General features: G+C 39.0%; 1 protein-coding gene across 1 annotated transcript in view; it reads right to left on the bottom strand.

The window, feature by feature from the left end:
- CNTNAP5 (contactin associated protein family member 5) overlaps positions 1-18,169 on the bottom strand; it is a 1,495,600-nt gene that overhangs the window by 879,057 nt on the left and 598,374 nt on the right. Inside the window, exon 8 of the mRNA XM_042780525.1 lies at positions 4,926-5,190. Coding sequence (XP_042636459.1) covers positions 4,926-5,190 — 265 coding nt within the window. The remainder of the gene's footprint in view (positions 1-4,925; positions 5,191-18,169) is intronic.

The following is an 18,169-nucleotide window of genomic DNA, read 5'->3' as shown; positions in this document are numbered from 1 at the left end:
AACAAGAACAACAATCTTTCAAAGAAAGTGGTTATCAAAGTCTCCCACTATGACTGTGGAGTCATCTATTTGGCTTTTCAACTTCTTTAAAGTCTGATTTATGTATTTTGGAGCTCTTTCATTGGGTCCATAGATATTTATTATGCTTATATCTTCATGTTCAATTGATCCTTTAATCATTATGTAATGTCCTTCCTTGTCTCATATGGTGGTTTTTGTCTTAAAGTCAATATGGTCAGAAATTAATATTGCCCCTCCTACTCTCTTTCAGTTGCCATTTGCTTGATGTATCTTTTTCCAACCTTTGATTTTTAATCAATTTTTGTCTTTATCTCTAAGTTGTGTCTCTTGTGGGCAGCATATGGATAGGTTTTGTTTTCTCATCCAGTCTGCAACTCTCCATCTCTTGAGTGCTGCATTTAATCCATTAACATTCAGTGTAATTATTGACAAATATGAATTTGTTGCTATCATTTTGTTTGTGTTTTTTCATGGTATCCCTTGTTTTTGTTCCATATTATTTTCTGTGCTGAGCTCCTTATGTTTATGAATTGTGTAATCATTTCCTTTGTTGCTATTGTTTAGTATTTGCTAAGTATTTGTGCTTATCCTCCTTTTTATTGTGATATGAAGGTTTATCATTTTTCTTTGAGGTTATCCTCTGATTTATACTTTTCTCCCCGAGTTTAGAGCAGTCCATTCTATCTTGCAACTCTCTTAACTTCCTCATCATTTAGAAGTTCTGTAACTACACAGTCGTTTCCCTCTTTCTGTTTGTAATTGTCCTCACTTGCCAATTGATGTCTCTGGTTCCCTGTTTACAATCTTGGAAGCTCATTTTACTTTGGATATGTCCATAACAGTGGTGTCTGGGTTATATCACTTTGTGTATTAATGATTGGTTGTTATTTGCTATTTTTGTTTCTCTGTTCAATGGGCTCCCTTTAGCATCTCTTGTAAGGTGGGTCTGGTTTTAACAAATTCTCTTAGTTTCTGCTTATCTGGAAATCTCCTAATTTCACCATCATATTTGAGGGACAATTTTGCTAGGTATATAATTCTTGGTTGAAAATTATTTTCTTTCAGGGTTTTATATATACCAACCAATTGCCTTCTTGCTTGCATGGTTTCTGCTGAGAAATCAGAGCTTATTCTTACCGGCTGTCCTTTGTAGGTAACTTTTTGTTTTTCCTGTGCTGCTTTCAGGATTCTGTCTTTGTCTTTGGTTTTGATGAGTTTGATGATGATGTGTCTTGGTGATTGTCTTTTGGGGTCTATACTGTTTGGGGTTTGTTGGACTTCCTGAATGAATATATTCTCCTCTTTCATCATATCAGGGAAGTTTCCTCCAGCAAATCTTGGACAATTTTCTCAGTGGTTTCATATTTCTCTTCCTGTTCTGGAATTCCAGTGCCACGTAGCTTAGTCCTTTTGATGTTATCTCACATGAACCTTAGGCTTTCTTCATTTTGTTTTGATTTATTTGTCTAATAGATCCCTTTCCAAAGTTGTTTTTAGGTATTTGTCTTCAATCTCTTTAATTCTGTCTTCCACTGCATCGATTCTACTCCTTTGCTCTTTCAATGTGTTATCTATTTCTGAAAATTTATATTAATCTTCTGGATTTCTATCTTTAGATTTCAAATCATTTCTAATTTTTCATTTATTTTGTCCTTTTGTTCTTGTATTTTCTTCCAAAATTCTTCTAATGTTTTTTCTGTGTTTTCTTTGGTCTGTCTCTCGATCCTTTGAAGATACGTAAAGATAATTCTTTTGAATTCCTTATCAGAGAGTTCCAATGTTGCTTCTTCCTCAGGGATACGTTCTGAGTCTGTATCCTATTTTCTTCTTTCTACCACTTTATCTTGTGTCTTTTTGTGGACTGTGATGGTCTGCTGTTTCTGAGACATCTTGGTGTATTTAGATCTCTGTTAACTGTTTGTGAAGAGTAGCCAAGGGTGAATCAGGCTCTTCTTGGTGTTTTTTTATTGTTGGCCCATTGGTGGAGAAGGAGGTGGTGGCTCTCACTCAGTAAGTGAAGTTGCAAGAGGTGTGGGTGTAGTTGTATCTTATGGGGACTGTTCCGGTTTCCCACTCAGTTAGACAAAAATTACACTTGAATAAACATCAAGAAACTAAAAGCACATGGACAAAAAATATACCATGTAAACAGACAGGAACAGTAACCAAAAAAAGAAAAAAGGGAAAAAAAAAGAAGAAAAAAATAAGAAGACCTGCAGTATCTGGGGATAGGGCACTAAGAGAAAAAGGTAGAGAAGGAGGCTAATGAGGAAAAAGATGAGATTAATCCAAGAAGAAAACCAAGGAATGGGGTTAACCATGAGATAAAAGGGGAAAAAAAAGAATTTAAATTATTATTATTATTTTTTTCAACCAGGAACAGGGGGAAAAAAAAAAAAAAACTGTAAACTAGGAGCAGGGAGGGGAAGAATAAAGAGTAATAGTAAAAAGGACAAAAAGTATTAATAATAGTAGTAGTTTTAAAACAGACAAATACAAGCAAACTAAACACCAGAAAAAAGAAAGAGAAAAAGAAAAAAATCGGTGGACAGGGCAGGGAACCCAGGCTCTGTCCAAGCACACAGACTGGGATGGAGTTCCTACAGGTCCAGAAGGTGGTTGGGAGTGGGAGATGGCCACAACTCCATTCACCAAGTAGGTGTGGGGTATAAGAGTAACAAGAGGAATGTTGTACCTTTTCAGTTGTGCAGATCCCGAGTGTCCTTGGGGTTACTGGCAAGTAGAACCTGTTCTTAAGCCCCTGGAATCTCAGAGTGCTATCTCTTTAAATATCCCAAATGGCCAAGCAGCTTGTAAACATTCAAAATTGCGGTGCCCTCCACACAAGCAAAAGTCCATAGTTCAGCCCATCTTCCTCTCCACCGCTGTTTCCCCTTTTATTCCACAGCCACCAGAGCAGTCCTCTGTGCAGTCTCTGGCTATCATTTCTGATTTATAGGTTAATTCTTAGGTCCTACCACCACTCTGGAATCTCCAAGCTGTCTGTGTCATCAGGATTGCTCAGGATCGCTGCCAGACCACAGCTCCATATGTCTCCTTTTCTGGTATTTTCATGCAGATTCTTCTGCTAGTTGGGGTTTAGTCCATTTCTATATCCTTCCATTCAAGGTTCAGGGGTCCAGGATTATTTTCTGTGTCTGTGTTAATTGGTTTCCCTTTTCTTTGTTGAAGAGGATCTGTGCAGTCTTTCTGCCTATTCCGCCATCTTGGAATCTGTCCCACTTAGTAATTTTTAAAACCTTTTATTAAAACATTTTTTAAAACTCTCTAAATTTTATTTAAGGAGTCATGGTGTGCAACAGTTAAGAACCAGGTTAATTGAATGGTTGGCCATTCCAATCTACCTAGCAGCTGTGCAGGAGAAAGGCCTGGTGATCAGGTTCCACAAAAATTATAGTCAAGAAAATCCCATGATGTTAGTTCTATTTTATCATATTTGGTCGCTATGAGTCAGAACTGGCTAGTCGGCACCCAAACACAACAACAAATTTTTACTTGAAACATGATTTTGAGGCTATAAAGAGTTCCAGGTTATGTATTTGGAGAAAATATAGACTTTAAGTCAGACAAATTCAGGATGAAATCCAGTTAATTACGGATGAACATGTGATTTTGGAAGTTATTTAGCCTCTGTGTTTCTCCATTTCCTCATCTATAAAATGGGAGATAATACTTTCTTTGAATAAGCATGCTGAAGAGTTCATGAGATTACGTGTCCATGTCCTATCTGCAGATGATCTAGAAGAGTTCTCTATTCATGGTTATATTATGTTAAATAGTATTAGATTGGCATTCTTCTTATTTATTTATTTATTTATTTATTGTGATTTGGGTGGAAATTTACAAAACAAATACACTTTCCATACAGCAGTTCACATGCAGTTTGTCTCTTCACATTACTATAATTTAGCCCAATGCAACAGCTCCCCTCCCACTTCCTCCCAATACTTACCTCTTCCCTGTGTCCATCCCTCCATGCACTCCTGCCTGCTGAGCTGTCTCGCTGTGCATAAACAGCCCTTCTTTCTCCCATGATTGATCTCTCCAAGGAGTGTATCTACCTCAGGTAAATGTTCAGCTCATATGCCTGTCTTGTGTTTGGCTGGAAGCCACAGGTGTGGGTTCAATTTCAGACCTGAAGGGCAGCTAGGGCCCATAGTCTCAGGGGTTCCACCAGGCTCTATCAGAACAGCAAACTTGGTCCCCTTTTTTTTTCCCCAAATGATTTTGAATTTTGTTCCACATTGTTTTCCCTCTCTATCCAGGATCCCCTATATAGATCTCCCTCTGAATGTTTGACCGTGGTAGCTGGACACCATCTAGTTCTTCTAATCTCATAGTTGTATAGGCTGTGGATCACATGGTGTACCAGTCACTAAGACTAATTGTTTCCATAAATTTTTTGTTTTCTTCATTCTTCTTTGCTCTGGACAAGGACAGACCCATCATTGCATCTAGATTGTTGCTTCCAAGCTTTTAAGATCCTAATCACTACTCACCAAAGTAGGAGGGAGAACAATGTTTAGCATTCTTATTCTTATTCTTATTCCCACTTCTGAGATGCAATGAAATTAAGAGACCTACCAAAGTTCACATAGCTAATTCTTAAAGTAGTTTATATATATACTTTCATATATATATATTCCCCCTTTCATACACACACACACACACACACACACACACACACACATATATATATATATATATATATATATATATATGAAAGGGGGGGGAAGCTTCCTCTGCAGACTTGGGGTAAAAGTGTAGATACTGGCCCATACTGCTTCCCTGGGAGCTGGATTCTGGATATTTCTTTCAGAACCTGGACCTGTGTTGATTAGTCTGAACCAGAAATGCATTGAGAAGGTGTCATCAGATGGTACCTGTGAGGATTTCAGCTGCACATTCTGCCATTTTCTGAATCACGAGTCTCAGGGTTCCACCCTCCAAGCTCAGCAGCAGGGTCCCTGAGCCCTCAGACAGCTGTGTGGACAAAAGCAGACCATCCTTGTTCCATGTTCGAAACTGGAAACTCACTGAGAGTCCATCAATTTGGGAGGTCCCGGGCAGCAGCAAATAACTGCATGTGGAGTTGACAAATGTGATAGGAACAATCTGTGGTTCGGAGCAGGAAAAAGTAACATTGCCCTGGAAAAGAGTAAAAATTAAACATATAAAACCCGTTTTTTAAAATTTCTGCAACCTAACAGCTGATATAAACTACCTCCTGGAGCTGATGTCAATTTCAGGATCATTCCATATTCAGCTTCAATATCTTAAAAAATATAAATCAGCTTTGCTCATATACACCCACAAGTTTGTTTTCTATTCCTGCTTTAAAGATCACAGTGCAAAAGGGCCATTTAAGACCTCAGGGAGGGAGGAGGATGGGAAATGTCAGCATACTCTAGATACAGAAATAATTACACCCATTCAGAAAATATGTACTGCAAGTCAACTATGTTTCCAGCATTGAGTTAGCTTCCCAAGATGTACATATGAAGAGATTTTATTGAATTTTGGAATGTGCTGAAATAGAGATAGGTACAAGCTCCTATGGGAGCCTGGGAGAAAAGTAACTGAACATATTTAAAGGAATCAGCAAAGACTTCACAAGTGAGCTTATCCTTGTTTGGAAATTTCAGGATTTTGCAGGTGGAAAGACGTGGGGAAGGAGAGGGAAGAGTGTGGACTGATTAGCATTTTGCATTTGAAATACGCAAAACGATATTCCTGGAAAATGCAAGGAAATTGTCATTTGTAAGCATAAAGTAGGGAAGGGAGGGCCATGGATCCTGGAAGGAGATGAGACAAAAAAGAAGGTGAGTTGAGGCAGAGGTTGAAAGATCTTTTATGTTTTGCAATACAATTTTTATCAAACATTTCCCTCTCACAGTTTGTACTATTCTACGATGACAGCCAATAGGAAGAGTGCTTATATACATACAGGTATACATTGTAGATATTGCAGGTTTGGTTCCATACCACCATAATATAGCAAATATCTGAATAAAGTGAGTCACACATATATTTTTTGTTTCTCAGTGCAAGTTTGGTGGCATAGTGCCTAAGACATTTGACTGCTAACCAGAAGGCTGGCAGTTCAAACCCACCAGCCACTCCTCAGAAGGAAGACTGGGCAATCTACTACCATAGAGATACCACCTGGGAAACCTGGGGTCGCTATGAGTTGGAATCAACTCGATGGCATTGAGTTTGGTTTGGTTTTTGGATAATCTAATAAGTGTGCAGAAGCTCTGGTAGCATAGTGCTTAGGATTCTTGACTGCTAACCAGAAGGCTGGCAGTTCAAACCCACTAGCAACTCCTTGGAAGGAATGTTGGGCAATCTACTTCTGTAGTGATACTGCCTATAAAACCCAAGGAGGGGTCGCTATGAGTCGAGTCTGGCTCAACGACACATAACAACAATAAGTGTGCAATATCATTATGAAAATGTTTGAAATACTATGAGAATTACTAAAATGTGACACAGAGGAATTGCATTCATGAATATTCACAAAGTGCTGCCTGAAACACACTATATAGTACCATTCCTTCAATAAAACTCTTTAATTTTAAAAGAGAAAATAAATAAATGTGACACAGAGACACAAATGATCACATGCTGTTGGAAAAAATGATGCTGATAGACTTAATCAATGCAGCATTGTCACTAATCTTCAATTTGTAAAAAATGTAATTATCAGGAAGTACAGTAAAGTGAAGCACAGTAAAACAACTATGCTTGTATCTTGTGTGTTCTACACAACACTACAAAGCATTATTTCCTGCACTGGAAAGTTGCACAAACTGAGCTGAAAGCTTGAGTAACTTCATGAGATCCATATTCCCACTAGCAATGATGCTGGGAGAAACAGGGAAGTCTCTGATATGCAAGCTTATGTATTTAGCCCCCATCCTTGATACATCACTTCTCTGTCCTGAGTACAAACATTAAAAAATCTACCAATTTGCTCATGGGGTCTCAATGTTATTTTAACGTGCATTTTTGGATTTGTGGTCAATTTCTTTTTAATAATGAAAATATCCCTACTGGATATATTCCAGGGCAAGAATTTAAAATAAATGCCTTTAAGAATCCTCAATGGTTAAGGTAAGGCAATACCTGTGGTAATCAACACTGTTCAACAGGGGGCAGAGAAATATGACATGCACTGGTCCATGCCACTCTCTTCACTGACTTTCCCCTTTTCTCTGTCAGTCATAATTCCCTCCCTTCCTCACATTCCCTGCACACTGTTCTTTCTGTCTTTACCATGTGCTCTGCTATTCAGGGCTGTCCTCCATAACACATCTTTGTGTTGAAACCTACACCTGCTTTGTTCTTCATTGGTAAATCCAAGGGCAAGTAGGAGAGAAGAAATTTGAATGGATAGGAAATAACAAATCTGATCCAATTCACCAGGCAAATGTGAGTGGTTCTGGCTCAGTTTCTGGCTCAGCTTCCCACTGCTTCCTTGGTACCCCTGCTACTGGCATTCCCATTTCAACGTGGAATGCAGCTGGAACAAGTGCCACACTGTGTTAAAAGCATCAATAAGTCCCTCATCCACTACAGACAGGGATGAAGAAAACAAAGTCAGGTCAATGAAAAAAATGTCACTTTGGAAACCAATATGGAATATTTGATATCTTTCAGAGGTGACCTTTGTAACCAGAATCCTTCTCAACACAGCATTTTGGTTGAGAAGTAGTCATCACAATAATTTCAAATTGGTATGCGAGAAGACAATTTACTTCGGAATTGTCAAAAGAAAGGATGACAGAAAGTGGACAGACTATATTCTACCTAACACACATCTTTGATCTAAGTCATCAACTTTCATCATCCTTCTCCCAAGAAGGAGACATTTATTCAACAATCAATCAAGAATTCTCAAGCACTGTGAAACAATGTGCTAAGCACGGTGGTGTAAAAGTTATACACATAAATGTTTTCTTGGTCTTTTGCATTCTATAATCATGAAATGTATATGATGAATGCAATCAATGTGAAGTATGTCATGACACCTACAGTCCACTATAGTCAAACCTGCAAGGGAAAACACCTGGCCCTGGCCCCACATGCAAAATGGAAAGGAAGTAATTATCACTGTCAAGGGCCTTGTTTTCTTCCCTCTCTTACAAGAAAAACATGACCTTGCCCTAGAAAACAATAAGACACAGTTCTTTCACTGTCCAAAAAAGAGTGTCACTCTGCATTCAAGCTTGACCCATCTGTCAGTTTGTTGTACTGAGGAGCTTGCATGTTGCTATGGTGCTAGAAGCTGTGTCATTGGTATTTCAAATACCATTAGAGTCAACCATGGTGGACAGGTTTCAGTGGACTTTCCAAATTAAGACAAAGTAGGGAGAAAGGCCTGGTGATCTACTTCTGAAAATCAGCTAATATAACCTTATGGATGCAGTGCTGGAAGATGAACCTCGTAGGTTAGAAGAAACTACACAATAGCCAAAGCAATGAACTCAGACATATCAACAATCATGAACATGCCACCATGAAGCAGAGTCTACTAGATAGCAACTAACAACTATATTCAAGAAACTAAACTCTCGGTGTTGAGCTTCTCATTAGACCACCTTGTCCTTGTTGTGGTTGATTGATGGAACTCTACTCTCTGAGATTGCTTATCTCAACTTTAATGAGGACTCCTCAAGGCAATAACTGCCCAGGTCACACAGTCCCTGATAAAAAGGCATCTCCTTCTTTCTAGGCATGTCTCAATGTCCTAAGCTTTTAGTGTTATTCATTCCCATGCTTCTCTAAAAGTCCAGGTGCTACAGAAGTGTGTAGACATAGTAGAAAACCCATCTTTCCCTTAGGAACCCCAAAAACAATGTTTACATTACTCCTCTGGGGATCCACAAAGACTTTTCTTTGCAAATCTGAAAATATACACATTCCCTTTGAATCTATTATTTCAGACAAACAAAGAAGTTTACTTTCTAACCATGGTTCACACATCTCTGAAACCCAAACACCAGTTTATAGACTTAGGGACAGTGCCCATATCTACATAAACCACTTTGTTTTGTACCTTAATCAGTGAAAATTATTTGATTGCTAACCAGAAGGCTGGCGGTTCAAATCCACCAACCACTCCTCAGAAGGAAATCTGGGCAATCTACTTCCATAGAGATACTGCCTCAGAAACTCAGAGAGTTTGTGAGTCTGAACTGACTCAATGGCCATGAGTTTGTTTTTTGTTCGTTTTTTCACCTTACCAATAATGCCTAATGGCCTCCTAATTATGGTCAATAATCAAATTTGCATCAGTGTAGGAATACTAATTTTCATTGCTTCATTATCTCAAAGGAGGCTCTTACTTTAGGGGGCAGACAGAGAACTCAGTTCTATAATTGCTATGAGGAATAAGTACATGGGCCATATAGAAGAAAACCTGTCAGGTGATGTGCAGGTAACATGGACAGGAGGTGTTGTGCATGGAGAAAACAACAAAGGGTCTCACACGGTTCCCACTTCCCTCTGGCTTGCACATGGTGTGGTTGAACATCAAGCAAGAAAGAACAGAGATGGCTCCTGACTGCTGTAAGATATTATCTGCCTTATTTGTTGTCTCCCAGTCATGGGTACTACACTCACTAAAATGTGAAGACAATCAGAGCTCTTAAGATCATTCATTCAGTAAATTTGTATTGTTGGTATGGAAACTCACCACCTAAACACACTTCCTTCCTCTACTGGGAGTCATCTCTTCAGGTCTCTGCACTCTTCTTCACACTTGCTTCATTATACAGCAGAGATCTTCCTCCTCCCCAACACCTGACTCTTCCCCCACTAGCCACCCTCACTCAAATAGGTGGCTGCCTTTTCCATTGGCTTTGTTACCTGTGGATATTTATTATATTATTTACACTGCCTAGCAATAACAAAACAAACTCACTGCCCTGGAGTCAGATCCAACTCATAATGACTTCTCCTTGGGTTTCTGAGGCGGTATCACTGAGGAAGTAGATTGTTGTTGTTGTTGTTATGTGCCGGGGTCGAGTCGACCCAACTCATAATGACCCCTCCTTGGGTTTCCAAGGCAGTACCATTATGGAAGTAGGTTGCCCCATGCCTTAGGCACTACACCACCAGAGCTCCCTGCCTTGAAGTAGTGAGCTATGGTTTAATCTCTGTATCTCTCTCTCACTGCCATGGAATTGGACCTGATTCACAGTGACCCCTCCTTGGGTTTCTGAGGCAGGATCTCTATGGAAGTAGATTGCCCAATCTTCCCTCCAAGGAGTGGATGATGGATTTGAACTGCCAGCCTTCTGGTTAGCAGTCAAATGCCTTAGGCATTACTCCACCAGAGCTCCCAATCTCTGTATAGGCCTGTCTTAGTTATCTAGAGCTGCTATAGCAGAAATACCACAAGTGGGTGCCTTTAACAGACAGAAATTTATTTTCTTACAGTTTAGGAGGCTAGAAGTTCAGATTCAGAACATTGGCTGTAGAAGAAGCCTCCCCCACCCCTCATTTGCTCTGGAAAAAGTCCTTGCATCTTTTCTTTGGCTTCAGGTTGATCTTCATGTGACATAGCATCTGTCTCCCCTCCCCCAATCTCTGCTTGCATCTCTGTGCCTAATCAGTTTCATTTGTATCTCAAAGGTGACTGGCTTAAGGCACATCCTACACTGATACAGGCACTCTGGTAGCATAGTGCCTAAGGCACTTGACTGCTGACCATAAGGCTGGCGGTTCAAATCCACCAGCCACTCATGGGAAGGAAGGTTGGGCAATCTATTTCAGTAGTGATACTGCCTCAGAAATCCAAGGAGAGATCACTATGAGTCGGGTCCGACTCCAGGGCACATAACAACAACAACAACATACTGATATGGCCTAATTAACATAATAAAGAAAAACTATTCCCAAATGGGATTATAATCACAGATATATGGGTTAGGATTCCCAAAACATATTTTCTGGGACACAATACAATCTGTAACAGGATCTTATATAATAATATATTTGTAATTCCTATAAATGCTTTAGGAGGAGCTCTGGTGGGGTAATGCCTAAAGCATTTGACTGCTAACCAGAAAGTTGGTGGTTCAAACCCACCAGCCACTCCTTGGAAGGAAGATTGGGCAATCTACTTCAGCAGTGATACTGCCTCAGAAACTCAAAGAGGGGTCACTGTGAATCAGATCCCACTCGATGGCAGTGATTTTTTTTTTTTTGGTTTGGAATCATGTGCTACAGACGGAAATGCTTGAATATTAACCAATTCTTTTTGATACAGTGACTCTTTGTATTCCTTCCATCTTCTTTTGATTCTCCCTGCATTGTTCAATATTTAGCTCTTAGAATTCTTCAGTATTACAACTTGAGGCTTGATTTTTTTTCATTAGTTCTTTTAGCTTGAGAAATATTGAGCTTGTTCTTCTTGTTTGGTTTCCTAATTCCAGGTCTTTGCAAATGTCATCGTAATACTTTATCTTCTCAAGTCACCATTTGAAATCTTCCATTCAGGTCTTTTATTTTATCATTTCTTCCATTCTCTTTTGCAACTCTCCATTCCAGAGCAAGTTTCAGAGTTTCTTCTGATACCCATTTTAGTCTTTTATTCCTTTCCTATCTTTTGAATGACCTTTTGCTTTCTTCATGTATAATGTTCGTGATTTCATTCCACAAATCCTCTGGTCTTCAGTCATTGGTGTTCAATGAATCAAATTTATTCATCAGTTGGTCTCTAAATTCAGGTGGTATATAATCACTTTTTTTTTGGGGGGGGTCTCTACTGGACTTGTTTTAATTTTCTTCAGTTTCAAGTTGAACTTGCATATGAGTAATTGATAATCTTTGAACTGTAGTGTTGCATACTGAATATACTATGGAGCTCTGATAATGTAGTGCCTAAGGCACTGGACTGCTAACCAGAGGGCTGGCAGTTCAAACCCACCAGCCACTCCTCGGAAGGAAGGTTGGGCAATCTACTTCCGTAGTGATACTGCCTCAGAAACCCAAAGAGAGGTCTCTATGAGTCGGGTCTGACTCGACAGCACATAACAACAACAACAACAACATGGACTGACAGAAGAATAAACAAATCAGTCTTAGAAGAAACACAACCAATATGTTCCTTAGAAGTGAGGATGATGAGACTTGGCCTCAATTACTTTGGACACATCATCAGGAAAGACCAATACATCATAGTTGGTAAAATAGAGAGTCAGCAAAAATAAAGGAAACTGTAAGATATGTTGGCACAATAGACACAAATATGAACTCATACATACCATTGATCATAAAACTAGTGCACCATAAGACATTTTTTTTTTTCTGTTATAAATGGAACCAAATCAATAATAACTAACAACCTGATGTTAGACGTTCTGAAATGTGGAGTCTGTCACTTGCTCATTGAACACCTGATATTGGGCCATGTCTCAGCTCTGACGTGTTGCTGTTTTGTTGTTGTTGTGTGCCATCAAGTCATCTCCAACTCATAGTGACCCTTTCTTGGGTTTCCGAGGTAGTATCACAAGGGAAGTAGATTGCCCAATCTTCCTTCCGAGAAGTGGCTGGTGGGTTTGAACCACCAACATTCTGATTAGCAGTCAAGTGCCTTAGGCACTCAAGACATAAATGTTTTAATTTCCTAGGCTAGAACAAAGAACTATCAGTACCAAGAAGAAAGACACTCTGAGCAAATGCTTTAAGTTGTTCCCATTTTACAGCTTTATGGCTGAATATAATCCTTTGCTTATTTCAGTGGTGGAAATCTAAGACAAACTGTAGCCATTAACAGCAAAGATAATCTTGCCTGATATTCACACTTAGGTATTTCCTTTACCTTATTTTCCAGCTGAGGATCCACCCTTTTTCTAGAGTTTTTTTTTTTTTTTTTTTTTCCTTACTTGCAGTATATGTGTTACCAGAATTTATGGGTAAAGCTAGTAAAGAAAAAATTGAATCATCTCTAATGAAAGTGTTCATAATTTATGGGTAAAGCTAGTAAAGAATAAATGGAATCATCTCTAATGAAAGTGTTCATAGGTGTTTCTCAGTTCTGGGCATTTTTCTTCCAATCACTGGCCAGTGATGACAGGTGCCATCTTTTTCTAGTTATCTTGGTTTTGCAAGTGATTTCCTTTTGAACTCATTTCACTAACCAAAGATAGCTATTACTGCATACTACCAGTATCTCATGTCATTTAACTGTCTTATGGAAGTCTGCAGAAGGTTATCATCTACTCTACATGACAATCTGAAAATAAAGAAGCTATAAGTAAAAGACATGTGAAGAGCTGCAAAATCAATGGTTTATAAACTGTTTCCCATGGCTTCCTCTCCTCTCTTATTCTAGGGCTTCATTTCACTCACCAAGTGCTACTCATCAGCTTGGCAATGAGATCTTGATGTGCACTCACATCACATGGTGAGACTAAGACTGGGCAAGTAGGCCACACTTGGTTTGTTGAAAGGGGATCTGAGGTCATAAGTTAAGGTTGGGTGGGAATAAACTAAGGCAACAAAGCATTAGTCAGAACCAAGCCTGGCAACTAATCAGAAGCTAGCAGAAGAGACTGACTGGGTAGACAAGGAAGGTGAAGGCAGTCCACTTTTTCTTGTCCTCAAATACAGTTACCATGATGTCCTGGCACATCCCTTGGTTGAGCCCTAAGTGCAGAAAATAGGTCTGGTTTGGCCATCCTCATGTTCCAGTCAGTAAACCACATTTTAAGACTCTGAGGGGATACATAAGACCTGGCTTGAAATTCTGCTCATCTTGACAGGTTTTGGAGTTTCCAAGATGTGCCACTTGCAAGGGTTATATTATTGTGATGAGCTGCTATTCACTAAGCATTTTCATTATGGATGTTTGTTTTGTTTTTAATCATCATTCAGACATCACAACATCCTGGTAAGTCAAAAAATAAAGCTAGTGGTATGAGGCTGAGCTTCAATCCAGAGGCATCAAACAAAGCCAATCAAGCATTTATAAGCTAGGGAAAAATGATCATGATTCAATCTAATTTGTACAGGAAATTTTCAAAGCCAGTTCGTGATTATCCAAATGAGTACAACCATTTCTAATTTGATTCTTCTGAAAACTACCAGGAGTGACTGGCATGCTGTCAGCAACTGCAAGAAAAATTCATCCTGCGAGCTAAAGTTGTTTTCTCAATTCACAACTTGAGGGAGTGTAGGATCAAATTAAGGATTCTTTTTATTTATTTATTTATTTCATATTTAGTGGAAGATGTGTGCCTTTATTCTTTATTCATCAGATATTAGTTATATAGTTCATATGGGCTAGGCTTGTTCCTTGTGACAGTTAAGGTTTTGTCAAGTTGGCTGGGCCCAGGTTTGAGTGTCTAGGCAGCTAAAAAAAAACCCCAAAAAGGCACTGCTATTGAGTCGATTTCGACTCATAGCGACCCCTCCTTGGATTTCCGAGGCAGTATCTCTACAGAAGTAGATTGCCCAGTCTTCCTGCCTGGATGTAGTTATTCCCCATGATGAGATTGGTAATTAACTCCATGGTGGAATCTACTGGAGCTGGAGAGTAGCTGTCTTAGGGGTGTGGTCTACTTCTGGTATATAATAAGTTTTGAGAAAGGTTGCTGCAGATTTTTGGCACGCTTGGACGCTGCATGTAGCTGGGGGTATAACTTTTATAATAAAAGTTTTAGTTAGTTTTCCATACACGTTTTCATTTTCTTTTAAAACTTTCATGACGATCCTCAGAATTAGTAATTACCACTGAGAGTGTTCATGTGGTTTGTGGAGAGAAAGAAATAATACCAGTTAATCTAAGCAGAGACAGAGCAACTGGATATGAAACTCAGTGACTAATATTTTTCTAATATTTTCATGTAGCAGCCTGCCATATTTTCCTACCAATCTTGGAACTGTCTCTAGATTTGAACTAGTGGTCTTCCATGTTGTTTGGTAGTATTGGGACTATGCTACTTTATTTGTTGACCTTGGGTTTGTCAGCTTCAGTGGCCAGCAAGGAACTGCCTGAATGAAGAGACACCTCTAGCTTCAGTGTTCCCGGAGCAAGAGCAAGAGCAGAGCTGAAGTCCAAGGTCAAGGGGCTTTCATCCAGCCCTTAGAACTTGGCACTTTGAATTCAAACTTCCAGCCTCTAAACCTTTAAGAGAATGAATTCCTGTTTGTTAAAGCTATCCACCTGTGGTATTAGAGTGGCACTAGATGACCAAAGCACTCCTTATGGTTATGGACACAGTTAAGGAGAAAAATAGTCTAGGCCATATTCACCTAGAGCTTGCATTACAGGTAATCACAATTACTAAGTGCTGTGGAGGATTAGTACATGTTGCTGTGAGAACATGTAATAAAGATTCACATAATAACTTTTGATTTGAAAGTCAGAGGATAAGTAGGAAATAGTGAGTTTGGGAGCAGGATTTGGGTAGAGGAAGAGAATATGGGGGAAGAGCTTTGGGGAGAAGAGAATGCTGCATTTCTGGAACTGAAAGGAGACTAGGTGCTTGGCATCTAGTTTTATACTAGTGTAAACTGACTATGTTTTATTTCTGCCAAAAGAGGCTTTCAAAAGTTGAGATTATGCTCCTTGGGGTTTCACTTGAGACATACCCAGGAAAGAAGTGTCATTATTTTTTGAGGGAATGACAGACAGGCCCAGCTTCCAGCTAAAGTATATTGGCAGGTTGGCAGGTGGTGTCCCCACATGACCTTCTCCTATGCCCATGTACCAGCTGGCTACCTCCAGGCACCAGTAAATAGGGACCCATCAGAAGCCACATATTGCCTTTGGCTTCAGAGATGCTTTCTTGATTTGGATTTGCCTCTCCTTTGCCCTCCCATTTCCACCAATGCCAGGTTTTAGATCCTTGGCTCTGCACTTAGTCTTGGTGCCCTGCCTACTTGTGGTTTATTTTCAGCTTTACATTTTGTGCTGGTTCTCTGTGTACCAAAGATGAGTACGTCAGCTGGGTTTTTGGTTTTTGCAAATAGTGGTGCCTTTTACCTTGAGATTATTCCCAAGGAGTTCTGGTAGCATAGTGTTTAAAGTATTGAGCTGCTAATCAAAAACAGATCAGCAGTTTGAACCCAACAGCCACTCCATGGGAGATGAGGTAGGCTGCTCCTGTAAAGATTTACAGCCTTGGAAGCCCCATGGGGCAGTTGTACTCTATCCTATAGGGTCTCTATAAATCAGAATTGATTCAGTGGCAGTGGGTTATATGCCAAAGGACTGCACAAAGATGGTGATGGAAAGGAATGGAAAATGGATCCATGATGAAGCTGAAAACCATTTCATTTTAATGTGAAAGATGATGCTTGAATTCTTTCCTGAATATTCTTTAATTTTTGGTACCAAATATTGTGCAAAACTATTTAGAAATATGAATCAAGAAGCTCAAAATTATTCATTATTTTGACACTTTAATTTTATTTCTGGAAATATGTTCTCAGGAAATAATCTAAAATTGGACTAAGATGTAGACACTGTTGTTGTTGTTGTTGTTATGTGCTGTCAAGTCGACCCCGACTCATAGCGATCCCTCCTTGGGTTTCCGAGGCAGTATCACTACGGAAGTAGGATTGCCCAACCTTCCTTCCGAGGAGTGGCTGGTGGGTTTGAACCGCTAGCCTTCTGGTTAGCAGTCAAGTGCTTTTAGCCACTATGCTACCAGAGCTCCCAAGATGTAGACACTAAGCAGCATTATTTATAAGAATACAAAGCTAGGTGCAAAATTAAAGGAATCATTTAGTAAATTATGGTATATCCATAAGACACACTATTTTGCAGCCACTGTTAACAATATTTATGTTAAGCATGAAATATGTTTATGAATTATGGTGATTTTTATTTACATAATTGAAATGTTCCCATTTCCAATTTACTTAAAATGAGGGGGTATAACTTTTATAATAAAAGTTTTAGTTAGTTTTCCATGCATGTTTTTATTTTCTTTTAAAACTTTCATGACAATACTCAGAATTAGTAATTACCACTGAGAGTGTTCGTGTGGTTTGTGGAGAGAAAGAAATAATACCAGTTAATCTAAGCAGAGACAGAGCAACTGGATATGAAACTCAGTGACTAATATTTTTCTAATATGTTTCACCCCTGAATAATTTCAGAAATTCTGTTCCCTCTAGTGTTTCATTAAATCAGGTATCTACTCCAAACAAATAGGTAAGAGCAGCAAGTCATTATAGTAGTAAGGCCAAAGGAAGGTGGTATGTGTGTGAGAGAGAGTGTGGGTGTTTGTGTGGTTTTTCCTTTTGAGTAAGCTTTATTTTCCAATGTTTCAAACACATATGTACATGCTTTATGCTGCTTTTTTTATTATTTTATTTTATGTTTATGGTACTTTTTTTTTTTTTTTTAGAACAAATTCACTTTAGTAAGTAATTTTTATCTTTGATTCTAAAAACACTGTAGACTTCTTAGTTCTTTGGTAGTGACTGAAAAGTAGCAAATGGATGTGCAAGACAATATAATCAACTGGCCTGGAAAAGCCAACAAATTTATAGCTCAATAATGATACAACAGATAAGTGCTGAGCTGCTAAAGGAAAGGTTGGCAGTTCAAGCCCCAGAAATTCCACAAGAGAAAGAAAGATCAGGCAACTGGCTTCCATAGATTACAGCCAAGTAAACCTACGGGCAGTTCTATTCTGTTAAATGGGTTCCTAGTAGTCAGAATCAGCTTGATGGCACCTAAAAACAACATCTAGTATATTATAAAAGTTGGTTTCTCAATTTCATCAATAAGTATTTGTGAAATAGGCAGAAACATGTCCAATCCTAGTTATAACTGTTATCTATAAAGAAGCATTTAAGTTATTTTAATTAAAAAATATAGGAGAGAACTTGTAACCAGAAGAATTATGGTTGGAAATGATGATACTCTAGATCAGTGCTTGTTGTTGTGTTGTTGTTATGGCCAATCGAGTCGGACCCGACTCATAGAGAACCCTCCTTGGATTTCTGAGGCAGTATCACTACGGAAGTAGATTGCCCCATCTTCCTTCCAAGGAGTGGCTGGTGGGTCCTTCTCTCTTCCTCCTCCCTTATTTGTTCTTTTTTTCTTTTTTTTTCCATCCACTTCCCTCTACTTTTTTTCTTTCTTTTTTTTTTTTTT

The sequence above is a fragment of the Orycteropus afer genome, unplaced genomic scaffold (assembly GCF_000298275.1).
Source record: "Orycteropus afer afer isolate SDZICR_OR568_19922 unplaced genomic scaffold, OryAfe1.0 scaffold00004, whole genome shotgun sequence".
Classification (NCBI taxonomy): Eukaryota; Metazoa; Chordata; class Mammalia; order Tubulidentata; family Orycteropodidae; genus Orycteropus; species Orycteropus afer.
The sequence above is the reverse complement of the archived record's forward strand: the minus strand, read 5'-3'. Positions and strand labels throughout refer to the sequence as shown.